The 16210-nt window shown below is 33.2% G+C and overlaps 1 protein-coding gene across 1 annotated transcript; it reads right to left on the bottom strand.

The window, feature by feature from the left end:
• Positions 1 to 852: 852 nt before the first annotated feature.
• Positions 853 to 15197, bottom strand: LOC129922666 (uncharacterized). The gene is made up of 11 exons (XM_056009377.1): positions 15065 to 15197; positions 13371 to 13700; positions 12815 to 13093; positions 11576 to 11878; positions 10446 to 10502; positions 10120 to 10152; positions 8286 to 8393; positions 8109 to 8136; positions 6256 to 6287; positions 5129 to 5334; positions 853 to 2653 (listed from the first exon to the last, which is right to left on the bottom strand). The coding sequence occupies exons 1-11, from the start codon at positions 15135 to 15137 to the stop codon at positions 2471 to 2473; spliced, it is 1632 nt and encodes a 543-aa protein (XP_055865352.1). The 5' UTR covers positions 15138 to 15197; the 3' UTR covers positions 853 to 2470.
• Positions 15198 to 16210: the final 1013 nt, after the last annotated feature.

Raw genomic sequence — 16210 nt, 5'->3', positions numbered from 1 at the left:
AACCTTTGTGATATTTGGTAGGTATTACTTTTCCATTACATTTTGTCTTTAACTCAATGATGATATATATATATATATATATATATATATATATATATATATATATATATATATATATATATATATATATTATAAGCCTTTTTCTGTTTCTTATATGTATTTATAATTAGTGTGGTGTGCAAATTGTTAGTGACTATGACAAAGTAAGATATATATGGTGAAGCTCATTTTATGTTGGTTTGAAATAAATACATATAAACATTTATCTATAATAAAATAGGCATGAAAGTTTATCGTAAGCGCAATGTATCTAGTGTAAAAGGATTATACTTCAATCAGCAGATTGCTTACCAAGTTCAACTAACACATACTATAACCCTTCAAATGTTCTTGAAGTGGTCTAATGAATGTTTTACTTTAAAGACAAAACTGCATTCTAGAAAATAGGAGACACAATTTTTGTACATTAACAATAAATATTATTTATTCTGTAAGAAGTTAGAAATAAATTTACTGCAATCTTAGTGGGTAGAGGTGCTTGGTGGAGGGAAGGAAGACGATGGAGGCTTGAATGTAGTTACGTAAAAGAGTTACCTTGATGTTGTTGACTCAAAGACCATATTGTACTAGCACTTGATCATTTATTTTTAAAATGTAGTTAGATTCACCTTGTGCCGGTTGTACAGTCTATAATATAATTATAGCCTTTTATTATATTATTTATATTCGCGAGATGATTCTGGTTTGGAATATGGTAAATATTTCAAAAGAAGAACACAAAAGTATTAACATTATAATAATATTTAATATTTTGTATCAAACAAATACAGAAATGTGGGTTATTAAATGCATTTGAGAGTTGATTATACGTAAATTTCATTTAAAAAAAAAACAATAAAATCGTACAAATTGTAATTTTTAATACAGAATTTATCTTAACAATCTTAACAAAGAACAACACAAAAGTAATAACATTATAATAATATTTAATATTTTGTATCAAACAAATACAGAGATGTGGGTTATTAAATGCATTTGAGAGTTGATTATACGTAAATTTCATTTTTTAAAAACCCAATTAAATCGTACAATTTATAATTTTTAATAGAAAAATTATCTTAACAATCATGTGTAATGGAATTCAATTCTCTCATTTTTTTTTCTCAAATACTAGAGACTTGCCTTTGAGAGAGAATTTCAATATTACAGTTATATAAAATGTATTTGAATGTACAATTGTCTTGACTTTTTTTCAAGCAATTTGTATGTCAATTCTATCATCACTCTATTCCAGCATACTCAGTAAGCTCTGATTTCAGCTCTTTTAGGACATGTGGGAGGGGGGGGGAGCGAAAAAGTTTCCTTGATTCATTTGGGCGCTCAACAGACACAAGAGAGGTCAAGTAGAGATTGGAACATAAATCAGCAAAGCGATGTAAGCCACTCGCCACAATTTTATTCTCTCGAGGACAGTATGAGCTTACCATCCAGAAGTTTTCAGATCTATTTTTATTCTATTCGATTTTATATTGAAATCTAAATTTTATATTGTGTAGCGATATCAGCCTTACAATTGTATTGAGTATTTAAATGTTTTTTTTTTTATGGTTGCCTTTTCTAAATCTTCCACTACACAGACTACAACCACGTTTTGAATTTTTTAATGACCCATTTCATTATTAATATCAATGAAAAGTTATCGATGAAATAACATTGCATTAAATTATGAATAAAGTATGTTACTGCCAAGTATTGTAAGTAATCAAATACTTATAACCCTTAAACTTCGTTATTATGAGAAAAATAAATAATTGAAATCTTTCAATAGCCAAAGGAAAACAAAGTAAAGCTGATAATTTGAGGGGCCAGTGGATGCAAACCAATTTCTTATAAAATTGACAATGATTTCATTTCTATTATTGACTAAACTTCTAAGTTGGTCTGGCTCGGCTATATTGCAAGACATTGAAAGTAAAAGTAAAGTTTTCCTTTCAGACCTTGAGATCTCTAGGGCAGAGAATGTTATGGTCATGCATTTTATTTGTTGAACATTTAATGAGCTTGGTGGCCTTTACTAAAGTCAGGTACCCCTTAGAGTTAGATAAATTCAGGGGCGCCCTAAAAATTCTAAAATTCAAAACCCCATTCTTTACCGAGTTTCAAACCAGGACCTCAGGTTCGGAAGCCAAGCGCTTAACCACTCAGCCACAGCGCCCCCTGCAAAGACATGACTCACTGTCAAAAGTCATCGTTAAAGTTAGAGGGATATAGCACAAAGAAAGAGTGGTCAGAAGAAAATCTGGCTGGACAACGTACTAGAAATGACTGCCTCTCTTGTGTTATCGTGCAAAGCTGCTGACCAGGAGAAGTAGAGGGTTTAAGTTTCGTGAATTGTCACTGCACCCCTACGACAAAAGTAACGGATAGATTATGATAATAATGGTAAAATTCTAAAATTTATATTTCAAAACTAGTGTTTTCTTTGCTTGTGTTTTCCAAAGGACGTTTTGCCTGTTCGGTTCATGTCAAGTGAAGCGTAAATAATTTTTTCTTGAGAGTTTTCTTTTTCCAGTACTAATGGTCTTTTCAATAGGCCCTCTTTCGTTAGAGTGACGTAAATGAGTCCTTCTGATGACACATATCTGCCACTCTCCTAAAAATAATAAAAAACGAAAAAAAAAAGTTATAACATTTTTATTGTGAGATACGATCCGAAGTGTAAATTAACACATCAGTTTGACAATTGAACACGTAGGCCTATTTAGACATAAAATATAAGTAAATTCTAGATTTAAAATGATATCTTGATTTTTACAAGCTATGTAAAGGTTTTTAAAATACTATGGTAAACCAATATGTTGTAATGCAACTATTAACTAGGGAAGTTTATTTAATACATGATTCACGTATGTGCGAAGAATTTTTGTTTTTGAAAATATTGATTTTATTATTAGAACGATCAAGCATGTTAATGTAGAATAGATACACATTTGAGATAAGTTCTCAAAAAAAATATATAAGGGACATAAATAACGGAAGTTCTAATTATTTTTTTCATGAGAAGAACTTGTGAATTAAAATTGGTGTAAGAAAGGACAGTAATGGCCAGGACAGGGACTCTCAAACTGGCAGCAATATAAGTAAAGATAGACTTGTCACTCTACCATCCAGTAACCCTCTCCGCCATCCAAAACATATGTTCTTTTTTTTTTTTTTTTTTTGAGTAATGTCTCCAGCCCATTCCATAGACAACCACTCTCGCTTCAACCATAATCATTGCAGAGACGCAGAATATGCAACCACTCAGCTTTTATTTAAACAATGTATTTGTCTATATCTCAACACTAGTCAAGTTTATCATCAATAAACAAACCTAAGGAAGTGTTAAAAAGTGGGTAATGTGCAGTTTCAAAAGCAAATATCATTTATTACTACTTTGTTTCACTTAGTGTTACCACTATATATGTAGATTGTATGCATCATAGGTGTTACAGCTTTCCTATTATATATTAATTATGACTCTCTGACAACTACCTTCCCGATGAGTCTAGGTGTCCCAAGGTTCCGCTGTAATTATCTAATATAACAATTAAACAACTTGATCAATACAATACAAAATTTAATGATCTTTACGGCATGTATTTCAAACTGATCTCTCTACTTTTGACAACTAACACACTTCCGGTGATTAGCTCTAAGGTAAAAATAGATTATACACACATACACACCTTCACCCGTGACAATAGGCTTTGATAAAGTTTACCCCAAATAAATCGCTTAACAAGGTTACAAAGACAGCTTGTGTGGAAACACAAACTCCAAATCGGCCCCGAAGTGGTCCACCCAGGCAGGCTTCAATATTTTCAGAAAGAACATCCGAATGAAATTATATAAAAAACAAATGACAGATAAGAATGGAAAAAGAAGGTAGACAGATCTTGTGTAGTGCCCCAACGGTCCAGCAGATCAAAGGATAAGTGAAAGCGAATGTAAATTAGATGTTAACTTGTGATCTATCGGGCAGATGATGTAAAGTTCATCTGTTTATGTGGCCTACGGTTAACGAGGGTGTCATGTAGCCAGCACAATGACCAACCGCCATTGCTTTTTCCCCAACTAATGTCAGGTACCCATTATAGCTGGGTGGACTCAGAGGCGCCCAAGGATTCCGAAGTTAAAAATCCCAGTCTTCACCAGGATTAGAACCCGGGACTCCCGGTTCGGAGGCCAAGCGCCTTACCACTCAGCCGCCGCGCCTCCCCTGGCCTAACTGATGTCTTATAATTAATCTAATTCTTTTGAAAAGGCTCACTCACTTATTCGAATCCTCAAGAAAAAGAATATTTTTGTGTGTGCCGTATAATGTGTTATACTAAACTACAACAAAATGCTGTTTACAAGATAGCTATTCGTTTTAAATTGTGTCTAACTTATAATGCATACTAAATATATTTTTTTTCTTTAAAAAATTAGTAAACATTTGTTTGTGTGTAATTATAGTATTTATTATAACAGAACTTACATAACTTAAGAATACAAATATAAAAACAAACATTTATAACAAAAATCTACAACTGTTTGCATAAATGTGTTAAAAAAATGGAAAACGGTCATCTCCCCTAATAAAGAGCGTTAAGTGTTTGAGTGCTTAATAGTTAATAGTTGTAAAAGTGGTGTATTTTTATGAAAAAACTGCTTGCAAAAGTGATTTAAAAAACTAGATTTTTCGCTTTCAGAAAAGAAAAAAGTAGCCGTTGCATCAGAACTTTGAATGGTCTAAAATATTGTGATGTCGGATTTTCACTATCTTTTCTAGTTTAAGAGATCTAATCGGGACGTACGGACAGACGGATAGACAGACAGACATTTCACACAAAACTAATTTCGGGGGCCGCTAAAAAATTGAAATATTTTTGCATTGATGATGCTTATCATCAGAGGATTAAGGATTTTCTGATAGGGAGAGAACAAACTGTAATAATAAATTTATTTAAACACCAATAATACTAAACTCAAATGTACCTCAATGAACAGTATTAGGTCCACTAGTATTCTTTACAAAGAGAATTAGACGAATTACTTTGATTATGTGGATGTATTTAAAAAAAAAATGTTTTGTTATACGTACTGAGCTGTCCCCTAATGACGTCTCAGTTAGATCACTGTCTAGTACTATAGAATTCGTGTACACATGTTCATTAGAAGTCCTAGTGGTATCGTCTGGATGCAATAATTGATGAAAAGAATCAAGCTGTGCTATTCTGACATTGAGATAACCTGTTTCTTTCTTTATCCCTGTAACTCTTTCTTTCACTGTTTCTCTCTTTGTTTTTACTGTTTGATATGTAAGAAGGAAAAAAAAAAGTATAAAATTTAGTCAAAAACTGTAATACACAGAAGCACATTCACTCACAAAAAGAAACAATTACAGAGACTGTAAAAGAGAGAGAGAGAGAGAGACAGAGAGACAGAAAATATTTCAAAGATCTAGATATACTAGCTCTGTTTAACTGTTCTATTAACATAGAATTAAGAGAAATGAATTAAAGTCAGATCTGATTAATCGAAGCACATTGCTTCTTTGATTAATAAATTGATCTAGAGTCTTTGTTTTTCTGTGTTTGAGAGAGAGAAAAAGAGGGAGTAAAAAATGGCACTTTGTATCACTGTAAAAAACAACAACATAATAACTAATAATTAATCCTAATAGTATTGAAGAGATAAATCTAGATCTTTTGTCCTTTCGCTACATTGAAAAGGGGGCAAATAGACGATTGAAATTAATAAAACCTAATACCTATTTCTTTTTTTTTATTTTATTTAGAGAGAACCAAATACCAAGAACGGGAACTGCTACGAAGGGCTAGCTTTTTTTTTTGTTGTTGTTGTTGTTGGCGGGGAGGGGGGAGAGGATAAGTAAAAGGGCTACTAAAATTAACGGGCCCAAAGTATGAAGCGGGTCTTTCCGAATCAAGTTAAAATTCTATGTGGGAGAAAATACGTTTCGCAAATAAAAAAAATTGGGGGTTCCTCAGAGCGAAAGAGAGAGATAGAGAAGGAAAGAAAGAGTGGGCCGTGAAATTTTATTGTAACATTTACACTAATTCAGGGGCTAAAAAAGTCTATAAGGTTGGTCGTTAGAATGAGGCCCATTTGTTACAATATAATTAAAAATAAGTGGGCGGGGATATTCCGGCCAACAATTCAGCGGGCGTAGCCGCTGTGTACTGTTAGTTCAAATCCAGATGTACTTACTGTTTCTGTACCTCTCCTCAATGTTGTAGTCGCTAGAAAATATTAAAATTTAAACTAGAAAAACTTTTTAAAAAAAATACTTAAAAAACAAAGCTTATACAAAAAGTAATTGTATCATTCAGAACAGCCATGAATCTGTTGCCCCCGAAGGGGGGGGGGATCGCAAACTGGTTGCATGTTAGATAATCGGACTGCTCTATCGTTAGGGCAATAGCTTGATACCCAGGACTGGTGCCCAAGGCTGCTGAACCATAGTCGGCACTGCCTGCTTCCCCTAAGAGAGAGGACGTTTAGAGATCGTTCCTTTCAACGTTCGAAAGTAATGCCGTCGGCGCGGCGACTTTGTGCAATACCTTTGTTTCCGGAAACACTGGCCCCGAGACCTGTCAACGTCTGTGACACGCTGTTACCTCTAGCGCACCGACCACCAGGCTTTTCACCTCCATACCTAACCTTGTGAGTCAGTTGCAGTGGCTACTAGGCTCGCCAGGTGGAGGGTGGCGTCTAGTATCTATTTCTACATTGGTCACTTAGCCTTTAAAACCGTAACCAAAAACCATTTCTTTCTGGCCACCCCACACGGCAACCACGATGACGCAGGAGCTGGAACTGCCGTGTCCTTGTACGGGGGCAAGGCGACCTTACAACTCACTGCCCGCTTCCTCTTCCGTATTCTAAGGGAGTATTTCTCAGCATGGTTCGTTGCCAATGTGGTGTGTGATTCAGAACAGCCATGCAATTAAATTTGTAAAAGATCTAGAACATCAACACCTGAGCGATAAGAAATATTTTTACCAATTCTTTTGTTTAGCACTATTTAGAGCTTTTAGCTTTTTTTTAATTTTTCAATACGCTCTAATCCTATGACTTCTGTGGACCAGTTGGGATTTGGGGGAAGGAGAAGAATTAAAGGGACATCTGGGTGAATAGTACAGCTTTTTAAAAAAAAAAATAAAATAAAAGTGGGACGATCTGAATTCGAGCTCCTAACTTAGGCCTCCTAAAGATTCTATAGCCATGTATTGTTTATTTCAAGCGTGGTCGAGAGGCCAAGTGCGCTTGAACTTGGCTTGGCTTGGCTACCTAGAAGGGGGCTTGAGGTTCGACACCCGACTCGGGCAGAGTTGTGTTTACTGAGCGCCTAAAGGCAGCACGGAAAACGAACTCCTAGATACCCCCTTCCCCCCCCCCCCCACCGGTCCACAAATGAGTTTGGACCAAAAGCGCTCTGAGCATGCTATAAGCATGAAAGTAGCGCTATATAAAAGCTATAATAATAATAATAAAAAAAGCGGCGACCTATAAAAGGGACTGACTCAGCTTATATCACCACTTCACTCAAGTACAATTTCTTTACCTATTTCGAGATACCAAATAAAATATTCACTAATAGCTAATTAAGTAAATTCTTTATGAAAATATAAAGTTTTATAGTTCTTTTCTTAGCGTCAAACTTTAAAGTGGCGACCTACAAAGTATATAGGGGCTGATTCAAGTTATATCACCACATCAGTCAAGTACAATTTCTTTCCCATGTTCGAGATAAACAAAAATACCTATAGTTAATTAACTAATTGGCTTTTTTTACTTATTGCTTTTCTGTTGCCAGGTAAAAGAAATTTCCGCTTGATCCGAGATTGGGTGTTAGAGAAATAACTTATACAAACTTTTTACCAGATAGACAAACATTGTGAGTGGATATTAGCTTTGTAAAAATTTTAATACAATAAAACTAGACTAAATCTTATTATTCAGAGTTAAGTAGTGCACTATAATATAATAGAATTATGCAAAGATTACTAAGAGTAAAGAGGTTAAACTAATTTTTATTGAAAGGTATTTGAATCTCCTACCTTTCGGGGATTCTCCTTTTAAATAGAGCTTTAAGTAAAAGTAGAAACGTGAGAGGTATTATTTCTACAATAGGAAAACTTTTTGAAGACATCAAATACAGAAAAAAAAATGTGACAAATTTGTTCTTAAAGCAAATAAAACGTGAATAGAAATGGTGATTGCTAATGTGTATTTACCTCTTTTGAACAAGATAAGAATGTATAGAAGAATAGCTACCAGTAGCACAGAGGCAGTAATACCGAGGATATATACATGTGTATTGGCTTCCGTATTCTCATCAGTCTCTGCATTGGTGGGAAAGAAAATGTGGTTTATTTCATTTGAATTAATTAATTAAAAAGAACTGTAATTGTTTTTCATGGTTTAATTTAAATTCTAATGACTATCGAGATGGATGAAAAATAAAACAGATGGGAAAACACCTTTAACACATGAACGTAACTAACAATGGACCAGACGTAAAGGAATATAGAAAACTGTGCTTTCATTACACCTGCTATATAGTGCAAAATATATACATATTATACCCTCGTGTGATTTTTTTACAATAGTATCCTAGTCCGAAGTGTTTAAGACTTGTATGTTTAGTGTAATTATTGCTATGTACATATATGAATGTTAAACAAAGTAAAAGGTATCTACATGCATTCGAGATCTATATATACTAAATAAAGTGTAACCAGGACTCTGTTATTGTTGGAAAAATTCTTGTGTATTTTGGACTGTACTAAAAGATGCAGTTATTGGTGACACATTATTACGACAACGAGTAACAGAAAACGAAGTCGTAAAAGGACAATGCCTCTAAAAATGTGTTGACTATTCATCATGGCGATCATTTTACTCTAATAACTAGTGAATGAATAAATGTTAGATTTAAAAAAGAAATATTTTTTATCCCGCCCCATTAACCCCCTCACCACGAAAAAAATTATGGTCATGTGAATGTATGAATCCACTCAAGAGTTTGTATGGCTCTTCTGTCTCGGAAGACAATGGATGCGCCATTGGCTTTGGTTTTGTTTTGAGACTTTCTTTTCTTTTTCATGGTTGATGCAGCTTCATTTCTTTTGCTCTCAGAGAAGTTCATATCAGCACGTACAGTCTGTCTCCGTGCTGTCCAGTCTTGGGCTGTCTCTTCCCACATACTTTGTTCAATGCTCATGGTTCTCATGTCTCGCTTGCTGACATCTCTGTAGGTTAGTCTTGGGCGGCCCTTGGGTCTGGCTCCCTCCGCGAATGTATAAATCCACTCAAGAGTATATAACATTGTAATGATAAGACTGTACATGAAGAATCACAAGATGGCGCTCAAAATGTTCCTGAATGTGTATTTATTTCAATCTTTAATGAATAAGACCTACATATGGAAATACCCGGTGAATGGACTGTTAATATACATTTGCCAAGACGTAACTTAATATTAGAAGAATATTTTTGTAATATAACGGTTGAACTAGAGTTTTCCTAGAGGGGGCATATTATCTAGTATTTCTTTTCCCGAAGATAAACATCAACTGTCAAATTTCTATGAAAATTGTTTGAGCCGTTTTGAAGATTCCTGTCCAGGTTCCAGTTCCCGTGAATTTGCCAGCTGAAAAACGGAATTTTCAAACAAGCAAAATTTTAAAAATGTTTTTTGATTCGTGCATTGTCGACTGTAAATAAATATGCAAAAAATTTCAACTTGATCCGAGAACGGGAAGAGGGAGAAAAAATTTACAAAACGTTATGTGGGGAATAGCTCCACATATACTGCAACATCTCTCAATAAGTTACATTTATTCCCTTTTATGATATCAAATAAAATGAACAATTAACAATAATTAAATAACTGGCTGTTTTTTATATTAATTAATTTTTTTAAGGTACAATAAATAATTGTAAAGTTTCAGCTTGAACCGAGACTGGGTGTAGGAGAAATAACGTGTTCGAGGCAGACAGACAGAGTGTGTTAATACAGATATAGATAACATATAGAGGTCTAATGAAAAGAAATGTTGTGATTACCTTCGTAAGGTAAGACTTTTTTTGACTCGGTACCTTTTCATGTGTTAACAGAAAAAAAAATAATGAAATTTAGTCTTTTAAAGCTTAATAGAACAACATAAAATTGTAGGAAATCAGATTAAGAGAACCACACAGGAAAAGGTAAAGAGTGTGTTTGAGAAAGAGAGAGAGAGAGAGAGAGAGAGTTAAAGCAATATTTTATTGACTCCATTTATATATCATTGGGAATAATTCTAAAACCAAATACTAGGGGGTTTCTTATACTTAAAAAAAAGTATTATAAATCAACAAACATTAATCTAGGGGGAAAAGTTAAATAAACTTACCATTTTTAAGCGCATGTATTTCTATTGTAGGTTGATTTGTTTCATATTCATACTGGTCTGATGAAACATTATTGTATTTAATAAAAATTGTTTGTATTTAAAGTTTAAAAATGTTAATTAAAAAAAGAGAAAGTTGCAAACAATTTTTCTTCAAACTGTAGATGTAGGAGTACAGAGTCATTGATTACTGCTTCATAAATATGTTCTGCAATATCAAAAAAAAAATGTTCTCCTTTCAGTCTTTAAGATAATTTTTAGGTCATATCATTCTAAGGTCCAAGTTTAACGAGGGTGTCACTAGGCCAGCACAACGACCATTTCCCTTGACAGATGAGTGGACTAAAATTCAACAATTGGAAAGATCAGTCTACATCAAGATTTGAACGCAAGACCCTCATTTCGAAATCCAAGCGCTTTACAATTCAGCTACCGCGTCTCCACTGTAGCTATATTCTTCCTTAACAGTGAGACTAATAATAATAATAACAATAATAATAATAATAATAATAATAATAATAGTAATACTACTACTAATAATATTTTAATCTCTAGAGCACTGTTAATAAGTCCATGTTGTGCGCCAATCAAGAACTATAACACACAAGCCAGTGCACACAGCTAATCAGCTTTTCAGATCATCTTTAACTAATAGTGGAAATGTTTGTGGAGTCTCCTGATCTAGGCGTCTTTGTTGTCACTCTTATTAGCGTCTCTAAACATGGCGCACGGCTTCCAAACAGGGGGTCCCTGATTCAAATCCTGGAAAAGATTGTAATTTTTATTTCATCTTTGAGCGCCTCCCAGCTCTAATGTGTACCTGACATGAGTTGGGGAAAAGTAAAGGCGGTTGATCGTTGTGCTGGCTACATGACACCCTCGTTAACAATAGGCCACAAAAGCAGATGACCTTTACATCCTCTGCCCTATAGACCACAAGGTCTGAAAGGGGAGCTTTTTAACGTTAAACATGGCGTATTTCCTGTCTGATTCTATCTACTCTTTTGGTCTTAAGATTACTACAGAAATTTGAATTAAATATGTATCATAACACGTGGTATATGTACATATATGTATTTATTCTCAATAATTAAGTTTCATACATTCTTTAATAAACAAATTAGTCTACTTACCATAAACGTTAAATTCAATGTTTTTATTCAGTTCCTCGTCTCGACTAGAATTCGAAGTAGAAATACTAAGCGTATGATTCCCGATGTAACGTTCAAGCATTTCATTTATGTAGAAATAAAGTATTATAGATTTGTTACTTGAGATAGCTTGAGTCTCTTTGTACGATACATTGTTTATCTTTGTCGAAATATTAACAATGAAGTCTTGGCTAAGATTTAAACAAACGGAGAAATTCAGAGATTTTCCAATAGTCGCATTCAAACTTTGGGACTGTGTTTGTCCATCACAAAATTTCACAGCACCTTTTGTAAAACAAGTCAAGAACATGATGTTAGAAGGTATATTTGTGGCACAACATATTCTGTCAAAATGAAGAAATAATTAATCTAAATGTTGAATTATATTTCTATACTTAGAATTCGATAACAGATATTTGAATATCTGGATAAAAAGAAGAATACAAAATACCTATGCCATGATATATATATATACTTTTTACAAAGCTCATATCAACTCACTCTATCTCTCTGTCTTGTAAAAATGTTTAAGTTTGTACACATTATTTCTTCCACACCCAATTTCGGATCACGCTTTTACTTGACAATACAAGAAATAATTGAAAAAATGTAACCAATTAATTAATTAATTATTTGTATTTAATAATTTTGTTATCTCGAACAAGGGAAAGAAATTGTACTTGACTGATGTGGTGGTATAAGTTAAATTAGCCCCTATATATTTTGTAGGTCGCCTCTTTTAAGTTTGACGTTAACAATAGATAACTATAATTTCTTTCATAAGGATTTAGCTGGCAGAGTGATTAGTGAGGAAGCTGAGGAGCTCTTAGCCCTCGAGTTCAAATTCAGTTCATTTACTTTTTTAAAATGAATTTAAAAAGCGATCACCCAGATACCCCTTCTTTCTCACTCTACCCCTTTCCAACTGGTTCGGACACGTGAAAAGATCATAGTTCATTGAGAAATCTAAAGTATGAAACTGCACCAAACAAAAACAATTGATAAAACTATTTGTAATCATTCAGATTTATTGTTGTTAGTCTAGATCTATTTCAAATTTAAATACATAAATGATCCAAACTAATTAATATAACTTTGCCTAATTTAAGCTATTCTTAAAAAAATTATCACAAGCCTAATAGTGTTATTCTTTATGTGATGCTTGTTTAGTGCGTGTAAAAAAAATGTGAAGCATAAACAATGTTTTATATAAGTACTTACACAGACGTCTTTTATTGACATGCTCCACATGTTTGACGTTGTTTTGGAAATCTGTCACTAGACAGACGTATACATCTTCATTTCTGCAAGGTGGGAGCACGTTTTGATAATTGGCAGTTTTCTTCTCGACCTGATTCAAAGAATTATTTAAGGTTGCCAACACTTTGTTAGTTAATTTATCTTTTATTTCAATCATCTTAGGGAACCAATTCGCTTCACATACCACCACCACTTCATTTTCATCTTCTTTTTTTGTATACATTTTTAGTGAATATTCTCCTGAAAAAAGGTGAACTAACTTTATTATACAAGTGTAAATGATTGAACATTATTTTTAGCTTTACGAAGTAGTTCTTTTTAAGTGTAAGTCGTAAAGAGTACCAGAGGCGTAGGTAGGGTGCACGAGGGAAGGGGATAATTTGAAAACGGCCCCCCACTTGAGGAGACCCCAATGAGTGTTTTTACATTAAATATAAAATATTACTCCAAATGCAAGGGCTCCCTAAGATCCCCAAATGATGACTGATTTCTAGCTACGCCTCTGCAGTGTACAAACCTGGAGGTTTGATCACAAGTGTCAAATCTGTTTCTAAACTTTCTCCAAAAAATATTTGAACTGTAGAGTTTCCAAAGTTGTACACCGTAAAGTTTCGGATATGCAGTGTGAAGTTCAATGAATTCGAAGGTTGATCTAGAGCAGTCGAAGTAAAGTAAACATCAGCAGTTTTCTCATCTCTCGGTATCAAGACATCATTATATGTTATATTAAGTTCCGATTGGCCTGCTTTAGAAGTTCGAGGAAGACATATAGAATAGTCTACTGCAGTCCCGACTTTCTCGACCTGAGTGATATAATCTTTATGCAGGGCGCAAGACTTATGTGAAGCTGGATTGAAATGAATAAATAAAAAAAAGTATAAACAGTTTTAATCAGCAATCTTCATTTAGAAACTTCAATAGGACGTAGTCAACTTTGTTTGAGTTTGTATAAACTATTTGAAAACCACTGAATACAAGTTTTGCTAGAATTAAGTGCAATTTTTTTCACAGCCATCCTTTTTGTTTTTAAATCCAAATATACAATTAGTATTATTAATGCACTTAACAACCTTTTCTAAACGAGATTTTAAAATAGTATATTTAGATAAGTTTTGAAATAATAATGTAGTACTCAGTCAGTGTTGCACCTGGTCTTATGCCGCTGTCGTCTATGTTACTTGTGATGTTGCTTATAGTTTTTAATTGTGTGACCATTCATTGCCAAAGCAAGCAAATGTTAACTATTTTTTTTTAAACAACAAAGGTAACCATTATTTTTGTTGTTTAGTTTAAATTATAGTACAAACTGCATACATTTCAAGAGTTAAATAAGAAAATCTTTAAAATACTTTTAAAACAAAAAGACAACATCTCAAGTATGCAACTTAAAGAGCGATTGTTTTTCTCTTAAAAATTATTGAATGTTACATTTAAAAACAATGGAAATATTTTCTTTACCCCACCCCTTCTCCCCGAGAACAAATCCTGGCTAAGCGAATGTACAGAATTACACTTTATAATAGTCCAGTGATAAGCATTTATGTTTTTAGATCTAGACTTAGAAGACGATGCGCACAATTTTCCTGAACATTAACTCATTAAACTCTTCAGTCAGAAAAAATAACAACTTTGCTTTCGGAATTTTCGGAAAGAATTTAAATTAATTCTTTTTTTTACTTGACAAATTTGAACGGTCAAACTAGAGTTTTCCCGATGTGACCAACGAGCTGGTGAATCTTTCCTCAGCGATATACATCAACTGTTAAATGTATAGAAAAATCGTTAGAGTCGTTTTTTGAGATCAGCGTCCAAGTTCTGTCTTGAATAAAGGTATTGTAAAAAGAATTCAATAAATATTTATGTTCTTTAATAATTTTGTTCAGATAATATTCATACAATCGAGATCAGTATGCTGAATGTGATGTAGATATTTCATTGCTGGTAACGAGTTTTGTGTAAGCATGCTAGACCGACAAATCATAGATATATGTTCTTGTTGATAATAAAGCATATTTAACGATGGATAAAAACCTATAAAATGTTTTAATGATAATAACTTTCGACAGTTTTTGTTAAATAACAAATTCTGTAGCGATAAAAATAATATTGTATTAAATAGCATACAATGAATAATTGGAATGTAAAAAATTCTATTTATTTTGAACATTTAATAGAGAAATGAAATTTGGCAATATAAATGTCTGCACATACCATCATTGGATGCTTGAATTGTATACACAAATAAAGATAAAACTATGCTGAGAACAAAACGTACACATTGCATTTCGTTTTCTATCAAGGAAGTTTGAAAGTTAGCACAAACAAAATATACAAGTTGAGGTAATTGCACTCCAATGTATTAATGACTGGGTCAGTATTGTCAGTAAACTGTAGTTATAGTTTTTTTTTCTTTACTTCCAAGAATCCTAATTGTACATCCTGTGTATGCTTTCAATTTCTTTCAAGGCACGACTGGCTGAATCATTTTCATACCAAATACAAATAAGTTATTTAATTAATTAGTAATCGATGTTTATATGATAATATTGAAGCTAACAGTTATTTAGGATGTGAATTCATAAAGGCGCCTGTGAGGTAATTATTAATATTAGACATATTATGGTTAAATTAAATGGACATTTTTGTAAATGGTTTTCACATTTGTACATAGAAAGGATTGATGGCTTTCTGGTCATGCGGTAAATGTCTCATTTATCCCAGGTTTGAATCCTGACCACGCCATATCCTGCGTGATGTTTAAAATAAGATGTAATAATCTTCAAATCTGAAAGAACATCCGAAACATTTGGAACTAACAAAATGCTTCTTTTTAAATGTTTCAAGTTAGTGTATACATATTGTTAATTACGAAACCATTGTAGAATACTAGATAATAAAATTGTTATTTTTACATGGTATTATGTTTCTTTGGAGTTTAGGTTAATGTTGGATATGATTTGATTTTCTTCAATCCTTTTTTTTTAGAATATTTCCAGTATCAATGTGTTTGTATACAATGTGGTGTGTTAAAGAACATCTGGATAGAGATATAGAAAAAAAAATCATCGACGTCTGGAATAAGTCTTTTGTTTAATGAAACCCTGGCAGACGTGACCCCCTGTCACTTATTGGCAGTAGTTAAGAACACTAAATAGAACAAACTGAAAGTGGCATTATTTTAAAAACAGAATATAGAGACTTAGTGAACATTACTTTAGGACCATCACAGAAGCCAAATCTTTCTAGCGGTAGGGACTATACTGAAGACAGTTATGTGTTGAATATTTTAAATTTATTTCTTCATCAATGTTGATTTGGTCGCAGGGCCGGTCTTAGGCCACTGCAACCTATGCGGCC

This window comes from Biomphalaria glabrata, chromosome 14 (assembly GCF_947242115.1).
Source record: "Biomphalaria glabrata chromosome 14, xgBioGlab47.1, whole genome shotgun sequence".
Taxonomy (NCBI): Eukaryota; Metazoa; Mollusca; class Gastropoda; family Planorbidae; genus Biomphalaria; species Biomphalaria glabrata.
This window is presented reverse-complemented; position numbering and strand designations above follow the sequence as displayed.

What these genes read in the sequence shown, in the direction of transcription:
- LOC129922666 (XM_056009377.1), bottom strand. Translation starts at nt 15,137, where the DNA reads ATGCAATGTGTACGTTTTGTTCTCAGCATAGTTTTATCTTTATTTGTG. An exon ending in TGTCAATAAAAGACGTCTGT is followed by an intron (nt 11,879 to 12,814) that starts GTAAGTACTTAT and finishes GTTTTACAAAAG; the next exon opens with GTGCTGTGAAATTTTGTGAT. An exon ending in CATTGAATTTAACGTTTATG is followed by an intron (nt 10,503 to 11,575) that starts GTAAGTAGACTA and finishes ATGTTTCATCAG; the next exon opens with ACCAGTATGAATATGAAACA.